Below are 19,740 nucleotides of genomic sequence, written 5' to 3'. Positions count from 1 at the left end.
CACTATGGTCATATTCCTCATTGGGGGATCACCCATCTGAGGGGCCCGGCCCACTATGGTCATATTCCTCATTGGGGGATCACCCATCTGAGGGGCCCGGCCCACTATGGTCATATTCCTCATTGGGGGATCACCCATCTGAGGGGCCCGGCCCACTATGGTCATATTCCTCATTGGGGGATCACCCATCTGAGGGGCCCGGCCCACTATGGTCATATTCCTCATTGGGGGATCACCCATCTGAGGGGCCCGGCCCACTATGGTCATATTCCTCATTGGAGGGGCCCGGCCCACTATGGTCATATTCCTCATTGGAGGGGCCCGGCCCACTATGGTCATATTCCTCATTGGAGGGGCCCGGCCCACTATGGTCATATTCCTCATTGGAGGGGCCCGGCCCACTATGGTCGGAATCCCATCTATACTGTCTGTCATTAATGCACATTTGAGCCCAGTGTATACCTGGTGCTAACATATGCCTTTTGTGTTGTTGTCTACAGTTTTAAGACCGGTGTAGATGATTAAAATGTCTGGATATCAATCAAGTGTGAACAGATCTGGATGTTCAAAACCCATTTAGCATCAGTAATTCTCTTTAAATAAATCACTTTCTATAATGGGAAGATGCGACGAATCTCACGTGGTGGTGTAAGCAATGCTATTGCACCATTGAATGTTCACAGATCACTCTAATCTGGTTGATCTTCTTTGAGAAACTTTCCGATTTTGATTCAATTTTCAGTTACTGTGTTATGCTGACAAACACCTAGAGATTAAATTGGGATTCTCTAGATGGGTAAACTGTCCTCAAAGGTTCCCAATGTATGCTGTCTCATCCTAAAATGGAACCGTTTCCTTCCTAAATTAACCCCTGAATACAGTCAAACACTTTTTAGTTTTAGGTAATGTTGAGATGACAGCACAGGGTTGTTAGGATGCCCAGCCACGATTCCATTATGCTTTTTTAGAGAAAAGTGTCAATTCCATTTTGAATTCTCTTCAATTAGGAGAACGTGGTTTACTTTCTGAAATTGAAATGTAAATGACAAAAGAGCAGATGTTTGTCAACTCGATGGATCCGTCTGTTCATGTTAACTACTTCAGCAAACAATCACCCATATGAGGACGTTTAATGGTGATATGAAGTTTGTAAAGTTACTTGGTGTAACTGACCGGCACATGCGTGTGGTGATTCCCTGATACTCGAGCTCAATTAAAATCACAGTTTACATTTAAAGGTAATGTTCCTGCAGACACAGAGATCCCATTCAAGATAACGGCTCAGTCAAAAATTGCCTTTAAAAGCCACAATGCCTATAACCTGCCATCCTATTGAATCCTGGTGTTGGGACACTGATGGTTTATGGCCTATACAGCAGGTTAGGAGAATTGGGTTATGGTTCGTCAAAATTGCTGTAGTTGTCGCAACTCGAACAGGCAAGTTTTAGGTCCGTAGCTTTTCTCCATCTAGACACAACCGTAGGAGCCATAAACTGAAAGGCCATCAGTATCACCTCCATGGACCTTAAACAGTCAGCAGTGAACCTGTGTTTACACACACACACACACACACACACTTCATCCATAAGAAACTACTCAATCCGATGAGTTGCTCCACATTACCAAAGTAGTGTTCCAGTTTGTATAGCAGATACATTAAGAAAATAACGTTAAAAGATTTTATTTTTTTGAAAGTATACAGTTTGGGAGACAATTACATTTGTAAACGTGTGTCACACCGGGCATGACTGTTGGAACTATGGTTAACTGAAAAATGCTTCACAGAAGACTTCTAAATAAACGAGTCATTAGAAAACCCTGGCAGACGTCTGCTTGGAACCCAAACTAAACTGTTCCGTCCCTCAGGAGGTTTCTGCAGCTGAGCTAATTTCCCACATTCACCTCGAGCAGGGTCATAATCCTGTCTAGATTCATCTCTTACCTGGAAAAAGGGCAAAGAAACAGCAGTAACATGTTGACTCAGGCTCGTGACACTAGTTTCCCCATAGCCCTCCCCAAAGAAACAGCATAGGACATGTTTTATGGCCGAGAGACAACTTTCCCATAGCCCCCCCGGGCTGGGTCATAATCTTGTCTGTATTCGTCTCTGACCTGAGGAGAAAAAGAGACTGACTTGTTTGTTTTGCCACGGACCCGGTTAAGTATTTGGGTCTATTAGGGGGTGACATAGTTCACAGGACTGAACGGTCTCCTCATGATAGATCCTATCAGGTTCCAGAACGGTAAGACAACATGGTCACAATTACATAACCTATTAACATTGAACATGATTGTCCTGTTTAATACAGTAATGTTATGTAACTTTCAAAGTTCTCATCCAAACAATAACCAGTTAACGGTACCACTTTAATGAAAACTATCTATTCCAATATAAACAACCAGAGATGGCTAACTAACTAATATACAACTGTTGTCGTCTCTGAGGTAGTAAACATGCATTTCCCCGGTGTAAATTTACCTGACCACCGGACTTGCCACGACCGTACTGCCTGCCTTCTTTAAAACCAGCGTCCCAGTCAGTTCTGATGATGCGGTCATCCAGACGTGTCCCGTTGACAAACCTCATGGCATTTTCAGCATCTGTACGCGTGTAGTATCTGGTACAGGGGTCAAGGTGCCAGTTTCCAGGAACACAGATTAAGCCTACTATTGGACATCCGAGGGTCACTCTCAACTGACTGTGCTTTAGTGTAGGACTACATCGGCTGATGTAAAAAAAGGGCTTTATAAATACATTTGATTGATAGGACTAGGCTTAATCGGAGGCCTTTTTAGTGTAGGACTGGTTTTAATCTGGGTCCGGGAGCCCTAAGTGTATGGGTATAGAATTTTAAAAAATGTCGAACCAAAACACACACAAGTTTTTTTTTAAAGGATACTCGACGAAGCAGAAGCCGCACGCCGTCTTCTTCACCTTATCCAGGCCGATGATTATTCTCTTCACGTCCCCGCTCTTGGAGAAGAGCTCGTACACTTGTTCCTCTGTGGTGTAAAAGGACAGGTTACCCACGTAGAGTGTGTTAGCCTGCTTCAACAGTTTCTCTTGCTCATATCGATTTCCCTGGAGGATGGGGGGGAGAGAACATCTTTAGAAGAGTCTAGTAACTGCACAGCCAGGAGGACAATTACACTAACATTAGCTGTTAGTATTATTCACCACTAATATGGGTAAACGTTTGCAGTATAATATACGTTTTTACATAAGACTCCATCTCATGTAACCATACCAAACATATGCTAATTTCAATGTCTCGTATTTAAATATAACGTCTAGACTGAGACCAGTCTGATTAGAGGTCAGTTTGATTTGCTCTTTAAATTGTAGCTAATTACAGGTTGGTCTCTTTGAAAACACTTTCCGACCCATTCTTAGGAGGAAATCATCCTGAAATACAATATTCATGGTGTGAAAGCCACATGTAAGTGATAAACAACGTTTGTCTGAAAGAAAAGGCAGCACGTTGCAAGCTACCGGTAGCTTGCTAGCGCAACAGATAGCTAACGTTAGCTAGCAAAACTATTCTACTGGTTGGTTCCCGATTAATTTAAACCATTCCTTACCTTAAAATGTTGGTCTCTGTATTGGCTTACATCAACGTAGGAGTCGCTGAATAGCGCATTCAATTTAATAGACATTGTGTCGCTTCAAAGATGAGCGGAGAAATGTGTTCCTTACATCAACGTCTCGTCAACAACACAAAAAAAGTACTTCCGGGTCACGGAATTTAGTAAAAAAAAAGGTGTAATTAACCTTTATTTATTCATATACGAAAAAATATTCTCTAAACATTAACAATGTTTCATATTTGTTCATATTTAAATAACATTTGCATTCAATTTGTTTGTTTTTTAAACAAGTTCCAAGGTAAAAATAAATGTCCCCAATGCAGTACATTAAATACACATTGTCTTACAGAGAGAACGTTTCTAGGTGCCAAAGTAAAAGTGGGGTTGTAATTACTCACTAGGTTCTGTAGAATCTATATATGGTGTTATTTCATGGGGGACTGAGGTCTGTATACCCAGAAACACTTTCTACTCAACCCATTACATTGGCCACAATGCAATACACCCTATTTGAAACCCCAAATACATTTTATGCTATATATAAAAAGTATAGTACCTGTGTTTTGAAACATGGGTCTGAAATTGTATCAAATGTGTCAGTTAATTCATGGTCCAACACATTGGTTCCCAACCAGGGGTACTAGGACCCCTCGGGTTACTTGGCCTATCCACAGGCTGTACTTGAGAAGACCAATGAGACCATAGGCCTCTTGGTAAAATGCACATGAGAGGGTACTTCAGGGGTACACCAGGCAGAGCCAAATAGGCACAGTAACCGAACATTTTTGGGAACCACTGGTCTAACACACACTATGATACATTCATCAATTTCAATCACCAGTTTCATTAAATGTGTCAGTAAAAAAATGATGGTCTGACACTATGATACAATTCAGTCATTTCAATCACTTATAGAATACATCCATTAAATGAGTTATGGGCACCGAAATGGAAAATCTATATTAATATCAGTTGCATTTTTTATCAATTCAATATTGATATCAAATCGGTTTGTAGAACATACAATGCAACTGTATGAATGTTCATGTTTCTGTGAAGTCCAGGCAACTGTTGGTAAATTGCCCATTGGGCCAGCTGTGTTCTGGTGGCATAAACCTACCTAATCAGTTTTAATCAATGGGAAGACCATCCACAGTTGACCCATCAAGCAGGCGATTAAGTATGTGAAGCAGCCTGTTTTAGTTTTGGTGTTGTTTTTTTTTTAAAGGGGCAGTGCAGTTAATGTGATTTTCATGGGGGGGGGGTTTTGTAACGATAATTCCATTCTATTGCTAGTTTTCCATCCAATTGGCAACAGATTTTCATGGGGGGTTTTTTTGTAACGATAATTCCATTCTATTGCTAGTTTTCCATCCAATTGGCAACAGATTTTCATGCGAATATTCAAAAATATGCATAAATAAAATGTCCGTGCTGTGAGTGATGATCATACGACACATAAAAATGACTTTCGTGGTAAAATTCCCATGTGCCAAATTAAAAATGAAAAGTTAAATGTGTTTCCATCGCATTTTCAAATCTACTGATGATTTTGTCACCAAAAGAAAAGTGACGTTTTATAGCAAATGTGCCCACAGATATAGTACGGATATAGCCTACACGATGACATTATTATGGACAAAAGAGTGAGATTATTTTTTAATTTTGTCAAAACGGCAGCCAAGCATCGATCATCATGTCACCCGAATAAGACCCTGGATATTTATTGGAAGGAAGCATCAAGCTCATCACCTTGCACTTTCAATACCTTGTGAAGTTCTTCACAGTTTATTTCATCTGTAGCCTAATAAATTACATGCTTTATGGAGTCGTGGTCGGGAGGACCACACAGCCTGTCATTGAGTGACTCCGGGTTTCAATATGATGGTTATTATATCAATATTTGCACATAAAAGTGTGTCCACTGCCATTTTGCGCATAATACATCGAAAGTGGTCTTAAGAAGCAGATTTGTAATTGTTTCTATAAATTCGTTATTGTATTTACTTATTAGCACAATAAAAATGGGCATGGATTAAAATGTAATATATTTTGATTTAGTTATCCACATTTCAATGTTTTTAAAATGGCAGCTTTTATTTTGAAGGATTCTTTATTCCCATACAAATTGACGCCATCTTTTATGCTGCTGGCAGAACAGTGTGTCTCTGATGTAACCTCGCGTCTCAAAGTAGCGGTCATCTGAATGAACAAGGAAGTATGAAGTATATGAGGAACTCTTCGATATTAATCTTAACTTTACCAGTGGCTCCTTACAGCATGTTATAATAAAAAGAGTATTGATGTTTTCTCATGCACTAACGTATTTTTCGGGAAGACGAGTAGCTAGCTAGCTGGTTAGCTAACTCTGGGCAGTGAAATAACATCAGCTGTCTTGTCGTTTGTTTTACAGGTAACAAGACCATTTATTTACTGTGCGAGATGGCCATCATTCGTATGTTGTTCTCTTTCCTGAACAATCCACGAGTCATTGAGAAACTAGCGGAGTCTCGACCTATCCGACGTGCGGCACAGATCACAGCTTTTGCGATCATCAAAGCACAAATCGCTGGGAAGGTTGCGACGGCGAAGGTCCTGAAGTCAGACACGCTACGCCAGGTTCGGCAAGAGGCAAACGGACGGATTCCCCGAGACGCTGGTGACATCGGGACCCGGTTCAGAAGAGTGAGGGAGACTTTTGTCAAGGAGGTGAAAGATGGCTTCAGAGACGCTCAGGGACAAATAAAGAAATGAAGAAATTAAGCAGTAGTCTTATGTCTGTATGACAGACAAACAATCATGTGAACTGTTGATAACGTGACCGACAACGTGACCCGTCCCACAACTGTCTAGGCCGACTACTATTACATGACTGAGCCAATATTTTAATATATTGACGGGAACACTAAGCTACTGGTAAACCAGCTACTATGTCTCAAAACATACTCAAGATTAATTTTCCATCAGGGAGATCTCATGTAATGAGTGTGGAGTGTTTATCTGACTGGTTTAAAAACAAAGTTGTGCCCCTGTAATGAATGTTGGGGTTTGTGGTGGATGAGTCTACTGTAACAGGTCTAGGTTTGTGGTTAGTTAGCCTACTGTAAGACGTCTGCATACTGGAGACAAAGAGTCGTTGCAATCTACCCAGTAGTCTTTATTTAGGAGTTTGTGTTTGTAGATCTGGAATTGTCTACCTGATCTGACTTGCAGAATACCATCATATAGTACGTTTGCTGTCATGCAGTCCCACGTCAGTTCCCATGACATATTATGACTTGAGGTGTTTGGATTGTCCTCACCTATTGGCCAAATCTTAGTGAGCTTTTAAATGTCATGTATTTTACCAATAAAAGATCATTCAGATAAAAAACAAATGACTAGACAACACGAGGTTTAGGCCTCTATTCAATCAATCCGTATTGTGGAAAATTCTGCACTAAAGTCCAATTGAAATTCAAAGGCAATGTTGGCTTTCACGGTAAACGCTGCATGTCGGGCTCAATCGGAATTTACCTTTACATTTCTATTGCGAAATCTGTAACTCTTCAGGTGATATGTATTGAATAGAGCACTTCGTCACCAGCGTGTGTTTTACACCTGAGGAGGAAGCTGACTGACAAGTTCGGGTAGCAGACAGTTAGGGCTAGGCTATGCTATGCTAGCTACTAGCTAGTACAAAAGTAATTGCCTTTTTGTGAGTCTGCTATGGCTAAGTGTAGCATTGTGTTGATTACTGTGTGTAGACGAACCTCCACTCACCTTGCATGTTTAAAGTCCACTGTTTCACTTTGTCATAGGTTGGCCCATAAAGAGGCTATAATAACCGTCCTTGGTTCTGAACCTTGAGTCCCTGAACCTCACAAACTCTTCCAACAACTTCCATTCAAACTGCCGTTGCAGCAAAGAACGCAACGACTTCAGTCCATAATTGTGTGCGAGTATATTTCGTTGTAACTTTAAACAATCGACGTGGTGATTGTCACGTCCACCAAGAATGTATTGCACAGTCCTTGACTCTGTAGATGGGCTGACTGACACAATGTACAGGCTCTCATTCACAACCTACTACGACAGTAAAATGTTTCACGATCGACCACCAGCTTCCATATGCAGATTTTTAATAAGAACAGCAGAGAATTCTTAAAGACGCAGTTTTGTAGCAATACTTATGCAGACGCACTGGCCTGGCAACTAAATATTAGTTACATGTTTATCATTTCATCGAAGAAATTGCTATAACTTTGAAGGCAAGCGTTTGTTTCTGACAGAAATGAGTCAGTACTCTGTACATATACACTGATATGGTAGCTGAGCATCATATAAACTTATGTCTCATTGAAATACACATACAAATCAAGCGGATCTACTGGACAGGAACACAAAATTGCACGAGAGCAGCAAAAATCAATCGAACACTGCGCCATCACAATGCAGGAATCAGGGTTGGGTTGAGTTCCATTCCTTATAATCACTGTTGTTATAGATGATGGATTTTAGCTCATGTGTACAACATTGAAATGTAATATAAGAATTTAAACCTGACTCTGTAATTTTCAAAATTCCACATTACTTTAAAATCAAAGTACACCTAAGTTTCAAAAGCAAAAAAAACAAGGATGGCTTGTTCAATGTTCTCTCCAAAACAAGTGCATATCAGGTGCAAGCAGGTTCCAATCCATAATATTTATCAGTAGGCTATAATTCACATCATTCTTATCGTAGAATTTGATTACCAGCCAAGCAAATGGAAACTTCTAGGCCTCTATTCACGCTGTAACGCTGAACTTCCCGCGATACGGATTGAATCGAGACCCTAAATACAGATAGTGAGCAAGTTGTCTTGGCTTAAATGTTTTGTCTTTCCAGGATTTGGGGAGAACATATGAATAAAACACCCCCTATTTGACTCTTTTCAAAAACATTTCACAACACACATCCTGTAGTTCAAGCAGTGCATATTCACTGATATGGCATTAGCTTATACAGTAAAGGCAGACTGTGCAAAACACGCCATATTCCCAGATATGGCTTGTGCCCATAAGTAGTACTCACAATAGTCGGTGTAAGAAATACACACCTTGCGGAGAGACAAACACTGCATAGTAAAGTATGTAACGGGTAAAAACATATACACTGATATGGCAGTTACCGTCAGTAAGCGTAATAGCAATCCTTCGTCATCTCTGGTTGGGAAGGACTTCATCATCTGTAGCTCAACCAAAGAAAACAGGATATTTTCCCCATTGAGAGACAAGCTCAATAAGCACTTTGACTCACTGACTCAATAAGCAAATTTGACTCACTGACTCAATAAGCACTTTGACTCACTGACTCAATAAGCACTTTGACTCACTGACTCAATAAGCACTTTGACTCACTGACTCAATAAGCACTTTGACTCACTGACTCAATAAGCAAATTTGACTCACTGACTCAATAAGCACCTTGACTCAACAACAGTGACCATAATTTAGACCCAAGTCAAATAGTATTTTCAACATGTTTTCCTTCCTCACAAATCCTAGCATCAACATATACAGTAGAATAAAGTACAATCACAAGCTATGAATCTAAAGTACAATCATAAGCTATGAATCAGATACAGGAAGGGATGCAGACATCATCTTCTAAAGATTCCAACATGACAGGAAATGCTGCTGTGATTCGCTGGGTGGTAATGTGCTGGGTGGTAATGTACTGGGTGGTAATGTGCTGGGTAATAATGTACTGGGTGGTAATGTGCTGGGTAGTACTGTGCTGGGTGGTAATGTGCTGGGTAGTACTGTGCTGGGTGGTAATGTGCTGGGTAGTACTGTGCTGGGTGGTAATGTGCTGGGTGGTAATGTGTAGTGTTATTGCTGGCGCTTTGGCAGAAGAGGAGAGATTCCCTACAGAGGGAGTAGGCTACTGGGGTTGGTGAAGGAATGGGGCTGGAACTTGGACAGAGGGACTGGGTTGGGGCTGGAACTTGGACAGGGGGGCTGGGTTGGGGCTGGAACTTGGACAGGTGGACTGGGTTGGGGCTGGAACTTGGACAGGGGGGCTGGGTTGGGGCTGGAACTTGGACAGGGGGACTGGGTTGGGGCTGGAACTTGGACAGGTGGACTGGGTTGGGGCTGGAACTTGGACAGGGGGACTGGTTTGGGGCTGGAACTTGGACAGGGGGACTGGGTTGGGGCTGGAACTTGGACAGGGGCTGGGTTGGGTTAGGACATGGCTTCTTACACCCAGAGGAAGATGGAGCTCATCAGAGACACCAGGAGCAGGGAAGACAGTGCTGTAGGCCAAACAAACATACTTCAGTACACCAGCACATAGGAAAGCTACTGTTCCTAAAGCATTACCGTCAGTAAAATGAGATAGATCAAAGAGAGTGTGTTTGTGTACAGTACCTTTAGCAGAGGAGTTGCACTCCATGTTGGTAAGTGAGTCCATGTAGCCCTGTCCCAGCCACTTGTCATAGGTCTTCCTCTCGGCCACTCCGATCATGCTGACAGTGGAGTCTTTGAAGATGAGGTCAGAGCCCTGGTACTTAGACGAGTCAAACATCTTGAACTCTGAACCCGTGTCACTACTATAGTACTCCTGGAGGGAGATGAAGAGGACACAAGTGTATCAACATGTAGTTCACCGTTTTCAGGTGTGTGTAGAAGGGATATTTATGTTATGTTATGTTATGTTATGTTATGTTATACAATCAATCAACAAATCGACCAAACACTCACTCACTCACTCACTCACTCACTCACTCACTCACTCACTCACCTCACTCACTCACTCACTCACTCACTCACTCACTCACTCACTCACTCACTCACTCACTCACTCACTCACTCCACTCACTCACTCACTCCACTCACTCACTCACTCACTCACTCACTCACTCAACTAATAAATCAACCAATCCCTCAAACAGTCAACAAATCAATCCAATCACTCAATAAAATAATCAATAAATCAACCAATCATACAAATACTCACTCACTCACTCACCTCACTCCACTCACTCACTCCACTCACTCACTCACTCACTCACTCACTCACTCACTCCACTCACTCACTCACTCACTCCACTCACTCACTCACTCACTCAACTAATAAATCAACCAATCCCTCAAACAGTCAACAAATCAATCCAATCACTCAATAAAATAATCAATAAATCAACCAATCATACAAATACTCACTCACTCACTCACCTCACTCCACTCACTCACTCACTCACCTCACTCCACTCACCCACTCACGCACTCAACTAATAAATCAACCAATCCCTCAAACAGTCAACAAATCGACCAAACACTCACTCACAAAATTACCTCACTCACCTCACTCACTCACTCACCTCACTCACTCACTCACTCACTCACCCACTCACTCACCCACTCACTCACTCACTCACTCAACCAATAAATCAACCAATCATACAATCAATCAACAAATCGACCAAACACTCACTCACTCACTCAACTAATAAATCAACCAATCCCTCAAACAGTCAACAAATCGACCAAACACTCACTCACTCACTCAAGTACCTCACTCAATCACTCACTCCACTCACTCCACTCACTCACTCACTCACTCACTCACTCACTCAACTAATAAATCAACCAATCCCTCAAACAGTCAACAAATCGACCAAACACTCACTCACTCAACCAATCATTCAATAAATCAACTAATCACTCAATCAACCAATCAGTCACTCAAAGAACCAAAGGCCCGGTCAGTCGTACCTGTGCTTTGTCCAGCAGGCCATAGAGGGCGTAGATGTTGGTGTCTGGCCGTACCATGACAGCGTGGGAGGGGACGCGGGCCAGGTTACAGTGGGCGTACTGGGTGACCTCTGCCCTGGAGCCGTGGGGACACAGCAGCTGGAAGTCCTTAGACTGCAGGTCAATGGCCCACGACTCACCTGAATTACCTAGAGGACAGAGAGATAAACACACAGAGATAGAAAACGTACCGCAGATATACAGAGATAACTCTCCTAATTCACAAATACTGATATGAAGTTATGGAGTCAAAGAGCAACGTGTCAGCAAGTTGTTAATGACTGGAAAACATTTCCACATCCTCTGAACAAGTTTATGATTCTGGTAGTGGGGTTATGGTGCAATGATAACAATGGTTGGTTTCCTGACCGGAGATGGTATGCAAAAAACACACACACACACACACACACACACACACACACACACACACACACACACACACACACACACACACACACACACACACACGCGCGCACACACACACATGCGCACACACACACACACACACACACACACACACACACACACACACACACACACACACACACACACACACTCTTACCATCAGTGTTTTGGAAGACAGTGGTGTGCTTGATGAAGGCCACCTCTCCAGTTCCTGTGGCCAAACACCTGATACAAATAGAGTTAAATAGTAAATGGGGTCTTTATGTTGACACTAACGCTGCCACGGTTCGTTGGACAAAGACTATGGAGAAAATGAATGGCGTTTTTTGTTGTTGTAGTGTGTTTGGAGAAAGGTAGAAAATAAGGTCTGTGGTAAACACAGGTCGAGGAGATCTGACACGGTTTGTTCTATGTTTGGAGAAAGGTAGTAAAAAATAAGGTCTGTGGTAAACACAGGTCGAGGAGATCTGACACGGTTTGTTCTATGTTTGGAGAAAGGTAGTAAAAAATAAGGTCTGTGGTAAACACAGGTCGAGGAGATCTGACACGGTTTGTTCTATGTTTGGAGAAAGGTAGTAGAAAATAAGGTCTGTGGTAAACACAGGTCGAGGAGATCTGACACGGTTTGTTCTATGTTTGGAGAAAGGTAGTAGAAAATAAGGTCTGTGGTAAACACAGGTCGAGGAGATCTGACACGGTTTGTTCTATGTTTGGAGAAAGGTAGTAGAAAATAAGGTCTGTGGTAAACACAGGTCGAGGAGATCTGACACGGTTTGTTCTATGTTTGGAGAAAGGTAGTAGAAAATAAGGTCTGTGGTAAACACAGGTCGAGGAGATCTGACACGGTGTGTTCTATGTTTGGAGAAAGGTAGTAAAAAATAAGGTCTGTGGTAAACACAGGTCGAGGAGATCTGACACGGTTTGTTCTATGTTTGGAGAAAGGTAGTAAATAAGGTCTGTGGTAAACACAGGTCGAGGAGATCTGACACGGTTTGTTCTATGTTTGGAGAAAGGTAGAAAATAAGGTCTGTGGTAAACACAGGTCGAGGAGATCTGACACGGTTTGTTCTATGTTTGGAGAAAGGTAGTAGAAAATAAGGTCTGTGGTAAACACAGGTCGAGGAGATCTGACACGGTTTGTTCTATGTTTGGAGAAAGGTAGTAAAAAATAAGGTCTGTGGTAAACACAGGTCGAGGAGATCTGACACGGTTTGTTCTATGAGATTATCTTCATCAGCTAACGTCATTTTTTGTTGTTGTTGAATTTACGTCATTCACAAAAAATCCCATAAAGTGTAATCATCCATAAAGGTCATGTTAACTGACTGCTATTATCTTATAGAACAGAATGTAGAAGAACTGCTAAGTCTGTTTTTACCTCAGACCTCATTTTCTGCATTTATTCCAAAACCCTATTCTTTCCCCATAGGAATGTCTGAACGAACTGCAACGCCAGGGTTGTGGGTTCGATTCCCACAGGGTTGTGGGTTCGATTCCCACAGGGTTGTGGGTTCGATTCCCACGGGGTTGTGGGTTCGATTCTCACGGGGTTGTGGGTTCGATTCCCACAGGCTTGTGGGTTCGATTCCCACGGGGTTGTGGGTTCGATTCCCACGGGGTTGTGGGTTCGATTCCCACGGGGTTGTGGGTTCGATTCCCACGGGGTTGTGGGTTCGATTCCCACGGGGGGGGGGGGTATTAAAATGTATGCACTATCTACTGTAAGTCTCTCAGGATAAGAATGTCTGCTAAATGACTCAAATGTTAAATGTATATGTCAATGATGCTATCTCTCTCTAGAATGTTCCCTACCGTCTACAATTACAACAAACCAAGGCCGATATACATAGTTTGACTATAACATTGTAAATGGTGTTATAACTACAATGGAATTGTCTTGGCACTTTATAAAACTACTATGTCTAAGGGCTGTATTCAAGTCGCGGAAGTTCAGCTTTACAGCGTGATTGAAACTGAAAGGCAGTGCTCCAGCTCTAGCGGAGACAACATGCTCGGTGAACGCTTCATACGTCCACTAAATTACAAATCACCTTTACATTTCTATTACGGAAACTGTCACGTTTCAGTTTCACAAGACTGAATAGATTCAGCTTCACAGACTGAATAGATTCAGTTTCACAGACTGAATAGATTCAGCTTCACAGACTGAATAGATTCAGCTTCACAGACTGAATAGAGTCAGTTTCACAGACTGAAAAGATTCAGCTTCACAGACTGCATTGAATCAGCTTCACAGACTGAATAGATTCAGCTTCACAGACTGAATAGATTCAGCTTCACAGACTGAATAGAGTCAGTTTCACAGACTGAATAGATTCAGCTTCACAGACTGAATAGAGTCAGTTTCACAGACTGAAAAGATTCAGCTTCACAGACTGAATAGAGTCAGTTTCACAGACTGAATAGAGTCCGTTTCACAGGCTGAATAGATTCAGCTTCACAGACTGAATAGAGTCAGTTTCACAGACTGAATTGAATCAGCTTCACAGAATGAATAGAGTCCGTTTCACAGGCTGAATAGAGTCAGTTTCACAGGCTGAATAGATTCGGCTTCACAGGCTGAACAGATTCAGCTTCACAGACTGAACAGATTCAGCTTCACAGACTGAACAGATTCAGCTTCACAGACTGAATAGAGTCAGTTTCACAGGCTGAATAGATTCAGCTTCACAGACTGAATAGAGTCAGTTTCACAGGCTGAATAGAGTCAGCTTCACAGACTGAACAGATTCAGCTTCACAGACTGAATAGAGTCAGTTTCACAGGCTGAATAGAGTCAGCTTCACAGACTGAACAGATTCAGCTTCACAGACTGAATAGAGTCAGTTTCACAGGCTGAATAGATTCAGCTTCACAGACTGAACAGAGCCATCTTCACAGACTGAATTGAATCAGCTTCACAGAATGAATAGAGTCCGTTTCACAGACTGAATAGATTCAGCTTCACAGACTGAACAGATTCAGCTTCACAGACTGATTTGAATCAGCTTCACAGACTGAACAGAGACCTCAATCTGTCTTTAAATGGATCAGGAAGTTGTGAGATGTACTGTACCTGAACGCTCCATCGTATCCGTCAAACAGGTCCTTGCCTTTCTCACACTTGTTCTGCCCTTTGTTGTCCCCCACACACAGGTCACACAGGTTGCCAGGGAAACCAGGCTGATTGGCACCTGGGACACAGCTGTTCTTAAAGAAACCTCCAGCGGCTGAGGAGGACAGAAGGAGAGAGAGACAGTCATATCTACTGAGGAGAACAGGAGGAGAGAGAGACAGTCAGATCTACTGAGGAGAACAGGAGGAGAGAGAGACAGTCAGATCTACTGAGGAGAACAGGAGGAGAGAGAGACAGTCAGATCTACTGAGGAGAACAGGAGGAGAGAGAGACAGTCAGATCTACTGAGGAGGACTGGAGGAGAGAGAGACAGTCAGATCTACTGAGGAGGACAGAAGGAGAGAGAGACAGTCAGATCTACTGAGGAGGACAGAAGGAGAGAGAGACAGTCAGATCTACTGAGGAGGACAGAAGGAGAGAGAGACAGTCAGATCTACTGAGGAGGACAGAAGGAGAGAGAGACAGTCAGATCTACTGAGAAGGAGAGAGAGACAGTCAGATCTACTGAGGAGAACAGGAGGAGAGCGAGACAGTCAGATCTACTGAGGAGGACAGAAGGAGAGAGAGAGTCAGATCTACTGAGGAGGACAGAAGGAGAGAGAGACAGACAGACCTACCGAGGAGGACAGAAGGAGAGAGAGAGAGTCAGATCTACTGAGGAGGACAGGAGGTGAGAGAGACAGTCAGATCTACTGAGGAGGACAGGAGGTGAGAGAGACAGTCAGATCTACTGAGGAGGACAGGAGGAGAGAGAGACAGTCAGATCTACTGAGGAGGACAGAAGGAGAGAGAGACAGTCAGATCTACTGAGGAGGACAGAAGGAGAGAGAGATAGTCAGATCTACTGAGGAGAACAGGAGGAGAGAGAGACAGTCAGATCTACTGAGGAGGACAGAAGGAGAGAGAGACAGTCAGATCTACTGAGGAGGACAGAAGGAGAGAGAGACAGACAGACCTACTGAGGAGGACAGAAGGAAAGAGAGACAGTCAGATCTACTGAGGAGGACAGGAGGAGAGAGAGACAGTCAGATCTACTGAGGAGGACAGGAGGAGAGAGAGACAGTCATATCTACTGAGGAGGACAGGAGGAGAGAGAGACAGTCAGATCTACTGAGGAGGACAGGAGGAGAGAGAGACAGTCAGATCTACTGAGGAGGACAGGAGGTGAGAGAGACAGTCACATCTACTGAGGAGGACAGAAGGAGAGAGAGACAGTCAGATCTACTGAGGAGGACAGGAGAAGAGAGACAGTCAGATCTACTGAGGAGGACAGAAGGAGAGAGAGACAGTCAGATCTACTGAGGAGGACAGAAGGAGAGAGACAGTCAGATCTACTGAGAAGGAGAGAGAGACAGTCAGATCTACTGAGGAGGACAGAAGGAGAGAGAGACAGTCAGATCTACTGAGGAGGACAGAAGGAGAGAGAGACAGTCAGATCTACTGAGGAGGACAGGAGGTGAGAGAGACAGTCAGATCTACTGAGGAGGACAGGAGGTGAGAGAGACAGTCAGATCTACTGAGGAGGACAGAAGGAGAGAGAGACAGTCAGATCTACTGAGGAGGACAGGAGAAGAGAGACTGTCAGATCTACTGAGGAGGACAGAAGGAGAGAGAGACAGTCAGATCTACTGAGGAGGACAGGAGGTGAGAGAGACAGTCAGATCTACTGAGGAGGACAGAAGGAGAGAGAGACAGTCAGATCTACTGAGGAGGACAGGAGAAGAGAGACTGTCAGATCTACTGAGGAGGACAGAAGGAGAGAGAGACAGTCAGATCTACTGAGGAGGACAGAAGGAGAGAGAGACGGTCAGATCTACTGAGGAGGACATGAGGTGAGAGAGAGACAGACAGACCTACTGAGGAGGACAGAAGGAGAGAGAGACAGTCAGACCTACTGAGGAGGACAGGAGGAGAGAGAGACAGTCAGACCTACTGAGGAGAAAAGTGAAATGAACTCACACACTCCAATGCTTGTGCGCAAAGGCACAGACAGACAGACAGACAGACAGACAGAGACAGACAGACTCCCTGGTGTATTACCTTGTGGTATCTGACAATGAGCTGGTCTGATGAGACCTTTCTCTATGAGCAGACCCATGGGGATGTTCCAGCCAGCTGTACGGCCGTAGCCAGTGTGACAGGAGCTCTTCCCCCTCAGGTTCTCCAGCGTGGTGATGTCACTGTTGGACTTCTTCACCACTGCCACAGCATAGTAGACACTGCCATCACTGTCCCCTGAGAGAGAGATGAGGGAAGAGAGGAGGGGAGAGAGGAGGGAGAGAGGAGAGAAGAGAGTAGGGAGAGAGAGGAGGGAGATAGGAGGGGAGAGAGGAGGGAAGAGGGGAGGGAAGAGAGTATGGAGAGAGAGGAGGGAGAGAGGAGGGAAGAGAGGAGGGAGAGAGTAGGGAGAGAGAGGAGGGAGAGAGTAGGGAGAGAGAGAGGAGGGAAGAGAGGAGGGAGAGAGGAGGGAGAGAGTAGGGAGAGAGGAGGGAAGAGAGGAGGGAGAAAGTAGGGAGAGAGTGGAGGGAGAGAGTAGGGAGAGAGAGAGGAGGGAAGAGAGGAGGGAGAGAGTAGGGAGAGAGTAGGGAGAGAGAAGGGAAGAGAGGAGGGAAGAGAGGAGGGAGAGAGAGGAGGGAGAGAGGAGGGAGAGAGAGGAGGGAAGAGAGGATGGAGAGAGGAGGGAAGAGAGTAGGGAGAGAGAGGAGGGAAGAGAGGAGGGAAGAGAGGAGGGAAGAGAGTAGGGAGAGAGTAGGGAAGAGAGTAGGGAAGAGAGTAGGGAGAGAGTAGGGAGAGAGAGGAGGGAAGAGAGGATGGAGAGAGGAGGGAGAGAGTAGGGAGAGAGGAGCGAAGAGAGTAGGGAGAGAGGAGCGAAGAGAGGAGGGAGAGAGGAGGGGAGAGAGGAGGGAAGAGAGGAGGGAAGAGAGGAAGGAGATAGGAGGGAAGAGAGGAAGGAGATAGGAGGGAGGGAGGAGGGAGAGAGGAGGGAGGAAGAGAGGAGGGAGAGAGGAGGGAGGAAGAGAGGAGGGAGAGAGGAGGGAAGAGAGGAGGGAAGAGAGGAGGGAGAGAGGAGGGAAGAGAGGAGGGAAGAGAGGAGGGAGAGAGGAGGGAAGAGAGGAGGGAAGAGAGGAGGGAAGAGAGGAGGGAGAGAGGAGGGAGAGAGGAGGGAAGAGAGGAAGGAGAGAGGAGGAGGCTTCAGTGTACGTCTATAGTTATTGTCCCAAAATACATTTTGATTTGCAGCAAATCATCACATGATCAAAGCCCATGGAAAGAACTTAAGGAAAACGTAGTGGGGTCAGTTTGGTTGTAGAGGGATCAGACCTGTGTAGCTCTCCCCAGCAGCAGGCACCAGGCCGTAGCTTTTCCCTGCTGTGTAGATGTAACCTCCATCCAGGGTGATGGCATCTGCCTCTTTATTCTACAAACACACAGAAGGGAAGACATGTTTCCTACTTTCAACAGCCCCTGTAGGAAGAGAGCCCTATGAGTCTGCCAGACATAGTATTTTTATTTAACCTTTATTTAACTAGGCAAGTCAGTTAAGAACAAATTCTTATTTATAATGACAGTCCTAGGAACAGTGGGTTAACTGCCTGTTCAGGGGCAGAACAACACATTTTTACACCCTGTCAGCTCAGGGGATTCGATCTTCCAACCTTTCGGTTACTGGTCCAACGCTCTAACCGCTAGGCTACCTGCCGCCCCTCCACTCTAACCGCTAGGCTACCTGCCGCCCCTCCACTCTAACCGCTAGGCTACCTGCCGCCCCTCCACTCTAACCGCTAGGCTACCTGCCGCCCCTCCACTCTAACCGCTAGGCTACCTGCCGCCCCTCCACTCTAACCGCTAGGCTACCTGCCGCCGCTCCACTCTAACCGCTAGGCTACCTGCCGCCGCTCCACTCTAACCGCTAGGCTACCTGCCGCCCCTCCACTCTAACCGCTAGGCTACCTGCCGCCGCTCCACTCTAACCGCTAGGCTACCTGCCGCCCCTTCTTTCATTCTAAGACTTTGAGAAGTAAGATTGAGCCTGCTGGAGTGGCAGGTAGGCAGTGTTTAGAAAAGTCAAATGTACCTGGATCTTCTTCATGCAGTCATCCACTGAAGATCCCATCACACACTGGATACTGGGGACCAGAGACTTGGCACTGAAGGCCTCGGCCATGTCTACACACTTCTGCTGCTCATCGCTGGACAACACACACCAACGCAGGGACTGGGGCAGCTCTGCACACACAGAACAATACTCAGTACTTACTGAGTGAGTGAGTGAGTGAGTGAGAGAGAGAGAGAGAGAGAGAGAGAGAGAGAGAGAGAAGGCCTCACCTGCTGGGATGCAGTCCATGGCTTTGAGAGTGCTGTAGTAGATGGAGCCCATCCACGCCTTAGGATCATCATACTCCGGCCGCAGGAACTTTGTGGACGAATCACTGAACAGCAAATTGCTGCCTAACTCGCCCGACTGAAAGATGGGGAAACCTGACTTTGTCTGAGGAAAAATAAACACAACCAGGATTTATTAAAACTCTGACTACTCCTCGGAGTGTCATTTGACATTGTGAGAAACAGACAGTTCTCTTGAACGCACTGGTTGGAGATTTCCAAGTTCCTAGTTGTCTTGAACGCACTGGTTGGAGATTTCCAAGTTCCTAATTGTCTTGAACGCACTGGTTGGAGATTTCCAAGTTCCTAATTGTCTTGAACGCACTGGTTGGAGATTTCCAAGTTCCTAATTGTCTTGAACGCACTGGTTGGAGATTTCCAAGTTCCTAATTGTCATGAACGCACTGGTTGGAGATTTCCAAGTTCCTAATTGTCTTGAACGCACTG

At 44.5% G+C, this 19,740-nt stretch overlaps 2 protein-coding genes and 1 long non-coding RNA gene across 3 annotated transcripts in view; 1 reads left to right on the top strand and 2 right to left on the bottom strand.

Annotated features, from left to right (window-relative positions):
• Nucleotides 1–1,665: 1,665 nt before the first annotated feature.
• Nucleotides 1,666–3,750, bottom strand: ncbp2 (nuclear cap binding protein subunit 2). Its single transcript, XM_036978838.1, has 4 exons — nt 3,583–3,750; nt 2,901–3,082; nt 2,480–2,618; nt 1,666–2,112 (listed from the first exon to the last, which is right to left on the bottom strand). Exons 1-4 carry the CDS (start codon nt 3,655–3,657, stop codon nt 2,041–2,043), a joined length of 468 nt encoding a protein of 155 aa, XP_036834733.1. The 5' UTR covers nt 3,658–3,750; the 3' UTR covers nt 1,666–2,040.
• A 1,922-nt stretch (nt 3,751–5,672) lies between these two features.
• On the top strand, nt 5,673–6,965 carry LOC110524822. The gene is made up of 2 exons (XR_002473663.2): nt 5,673–5,806; nt 6,002–6,965. It is a non-coding gene; the product is annotated as an uncharacterized LOC110524822 (long non-coding RNA).
• Nucleotides 6,966–7,692: 727 nt separating this feature from the next.
• The window catches only part of meltf (melanotransferrin), a 22,217-nt gene continuing 10,169 nt past the window's right edge, over nt 7,693–19,740 (bottom strand). The window contains exons 8-16 of the mRNA XM_036978825.1: nt 19,237–19,399; nt 18,986–19,137; nt 18,232–18,328; nt 16,951–17,145; nt 14,851–15,004; nt 11,932–11,999; nt 11,331–11,518; nt 9,984–10,176; nt 7,693–9,868 (exon numbers count right to left, since the gene is read on the bottom strand). Of these exons, the coding sequence (XP_036834720.1) occupies nt 9,813–9,868; nt 9,984–10,176; nt 11,331–11,518; nt 11,932–11,999; nt 14,851–15,004; nt 16,951–17,145; nt 18,232–18,328; nt 18,986–19,137; nt 19,237–19,399 (1,266 nt within the window). The 3' untranslated portion in view covers nt 7,693–9,812. The remainder of the gene's footprint in view (nt 9,869–9,983; nt 10,177–11,330; nt 11,519–11,931; nt 12,000–14,850; nt 15,005–16,950; nt 17,146–18,231; nt 18,329–18,985; nt 19,138–19,236; nt 19,400–19,740) is intronic.

This window comes from Oncorhynchus mykiss, chromosome 5 (assembly GCF_013265735.2).
Source record: "Oncorhynchus mykiss isolate Arlee chromosome 5, USDA_OmykA_1.1, whole genome shotgun sequence".
NCBI lineage: Eukaryota > Metazoa > Chordata > Actinopteri > Salmoniformes > Salmonidae > Oncorhynchus > Oncorhynchus mykiss.
The sequence above is the reverse complement of the archived record's forward strand: the minus strand, read 5'-3'. Positions and strand labels throughout refer to the sequence as shown.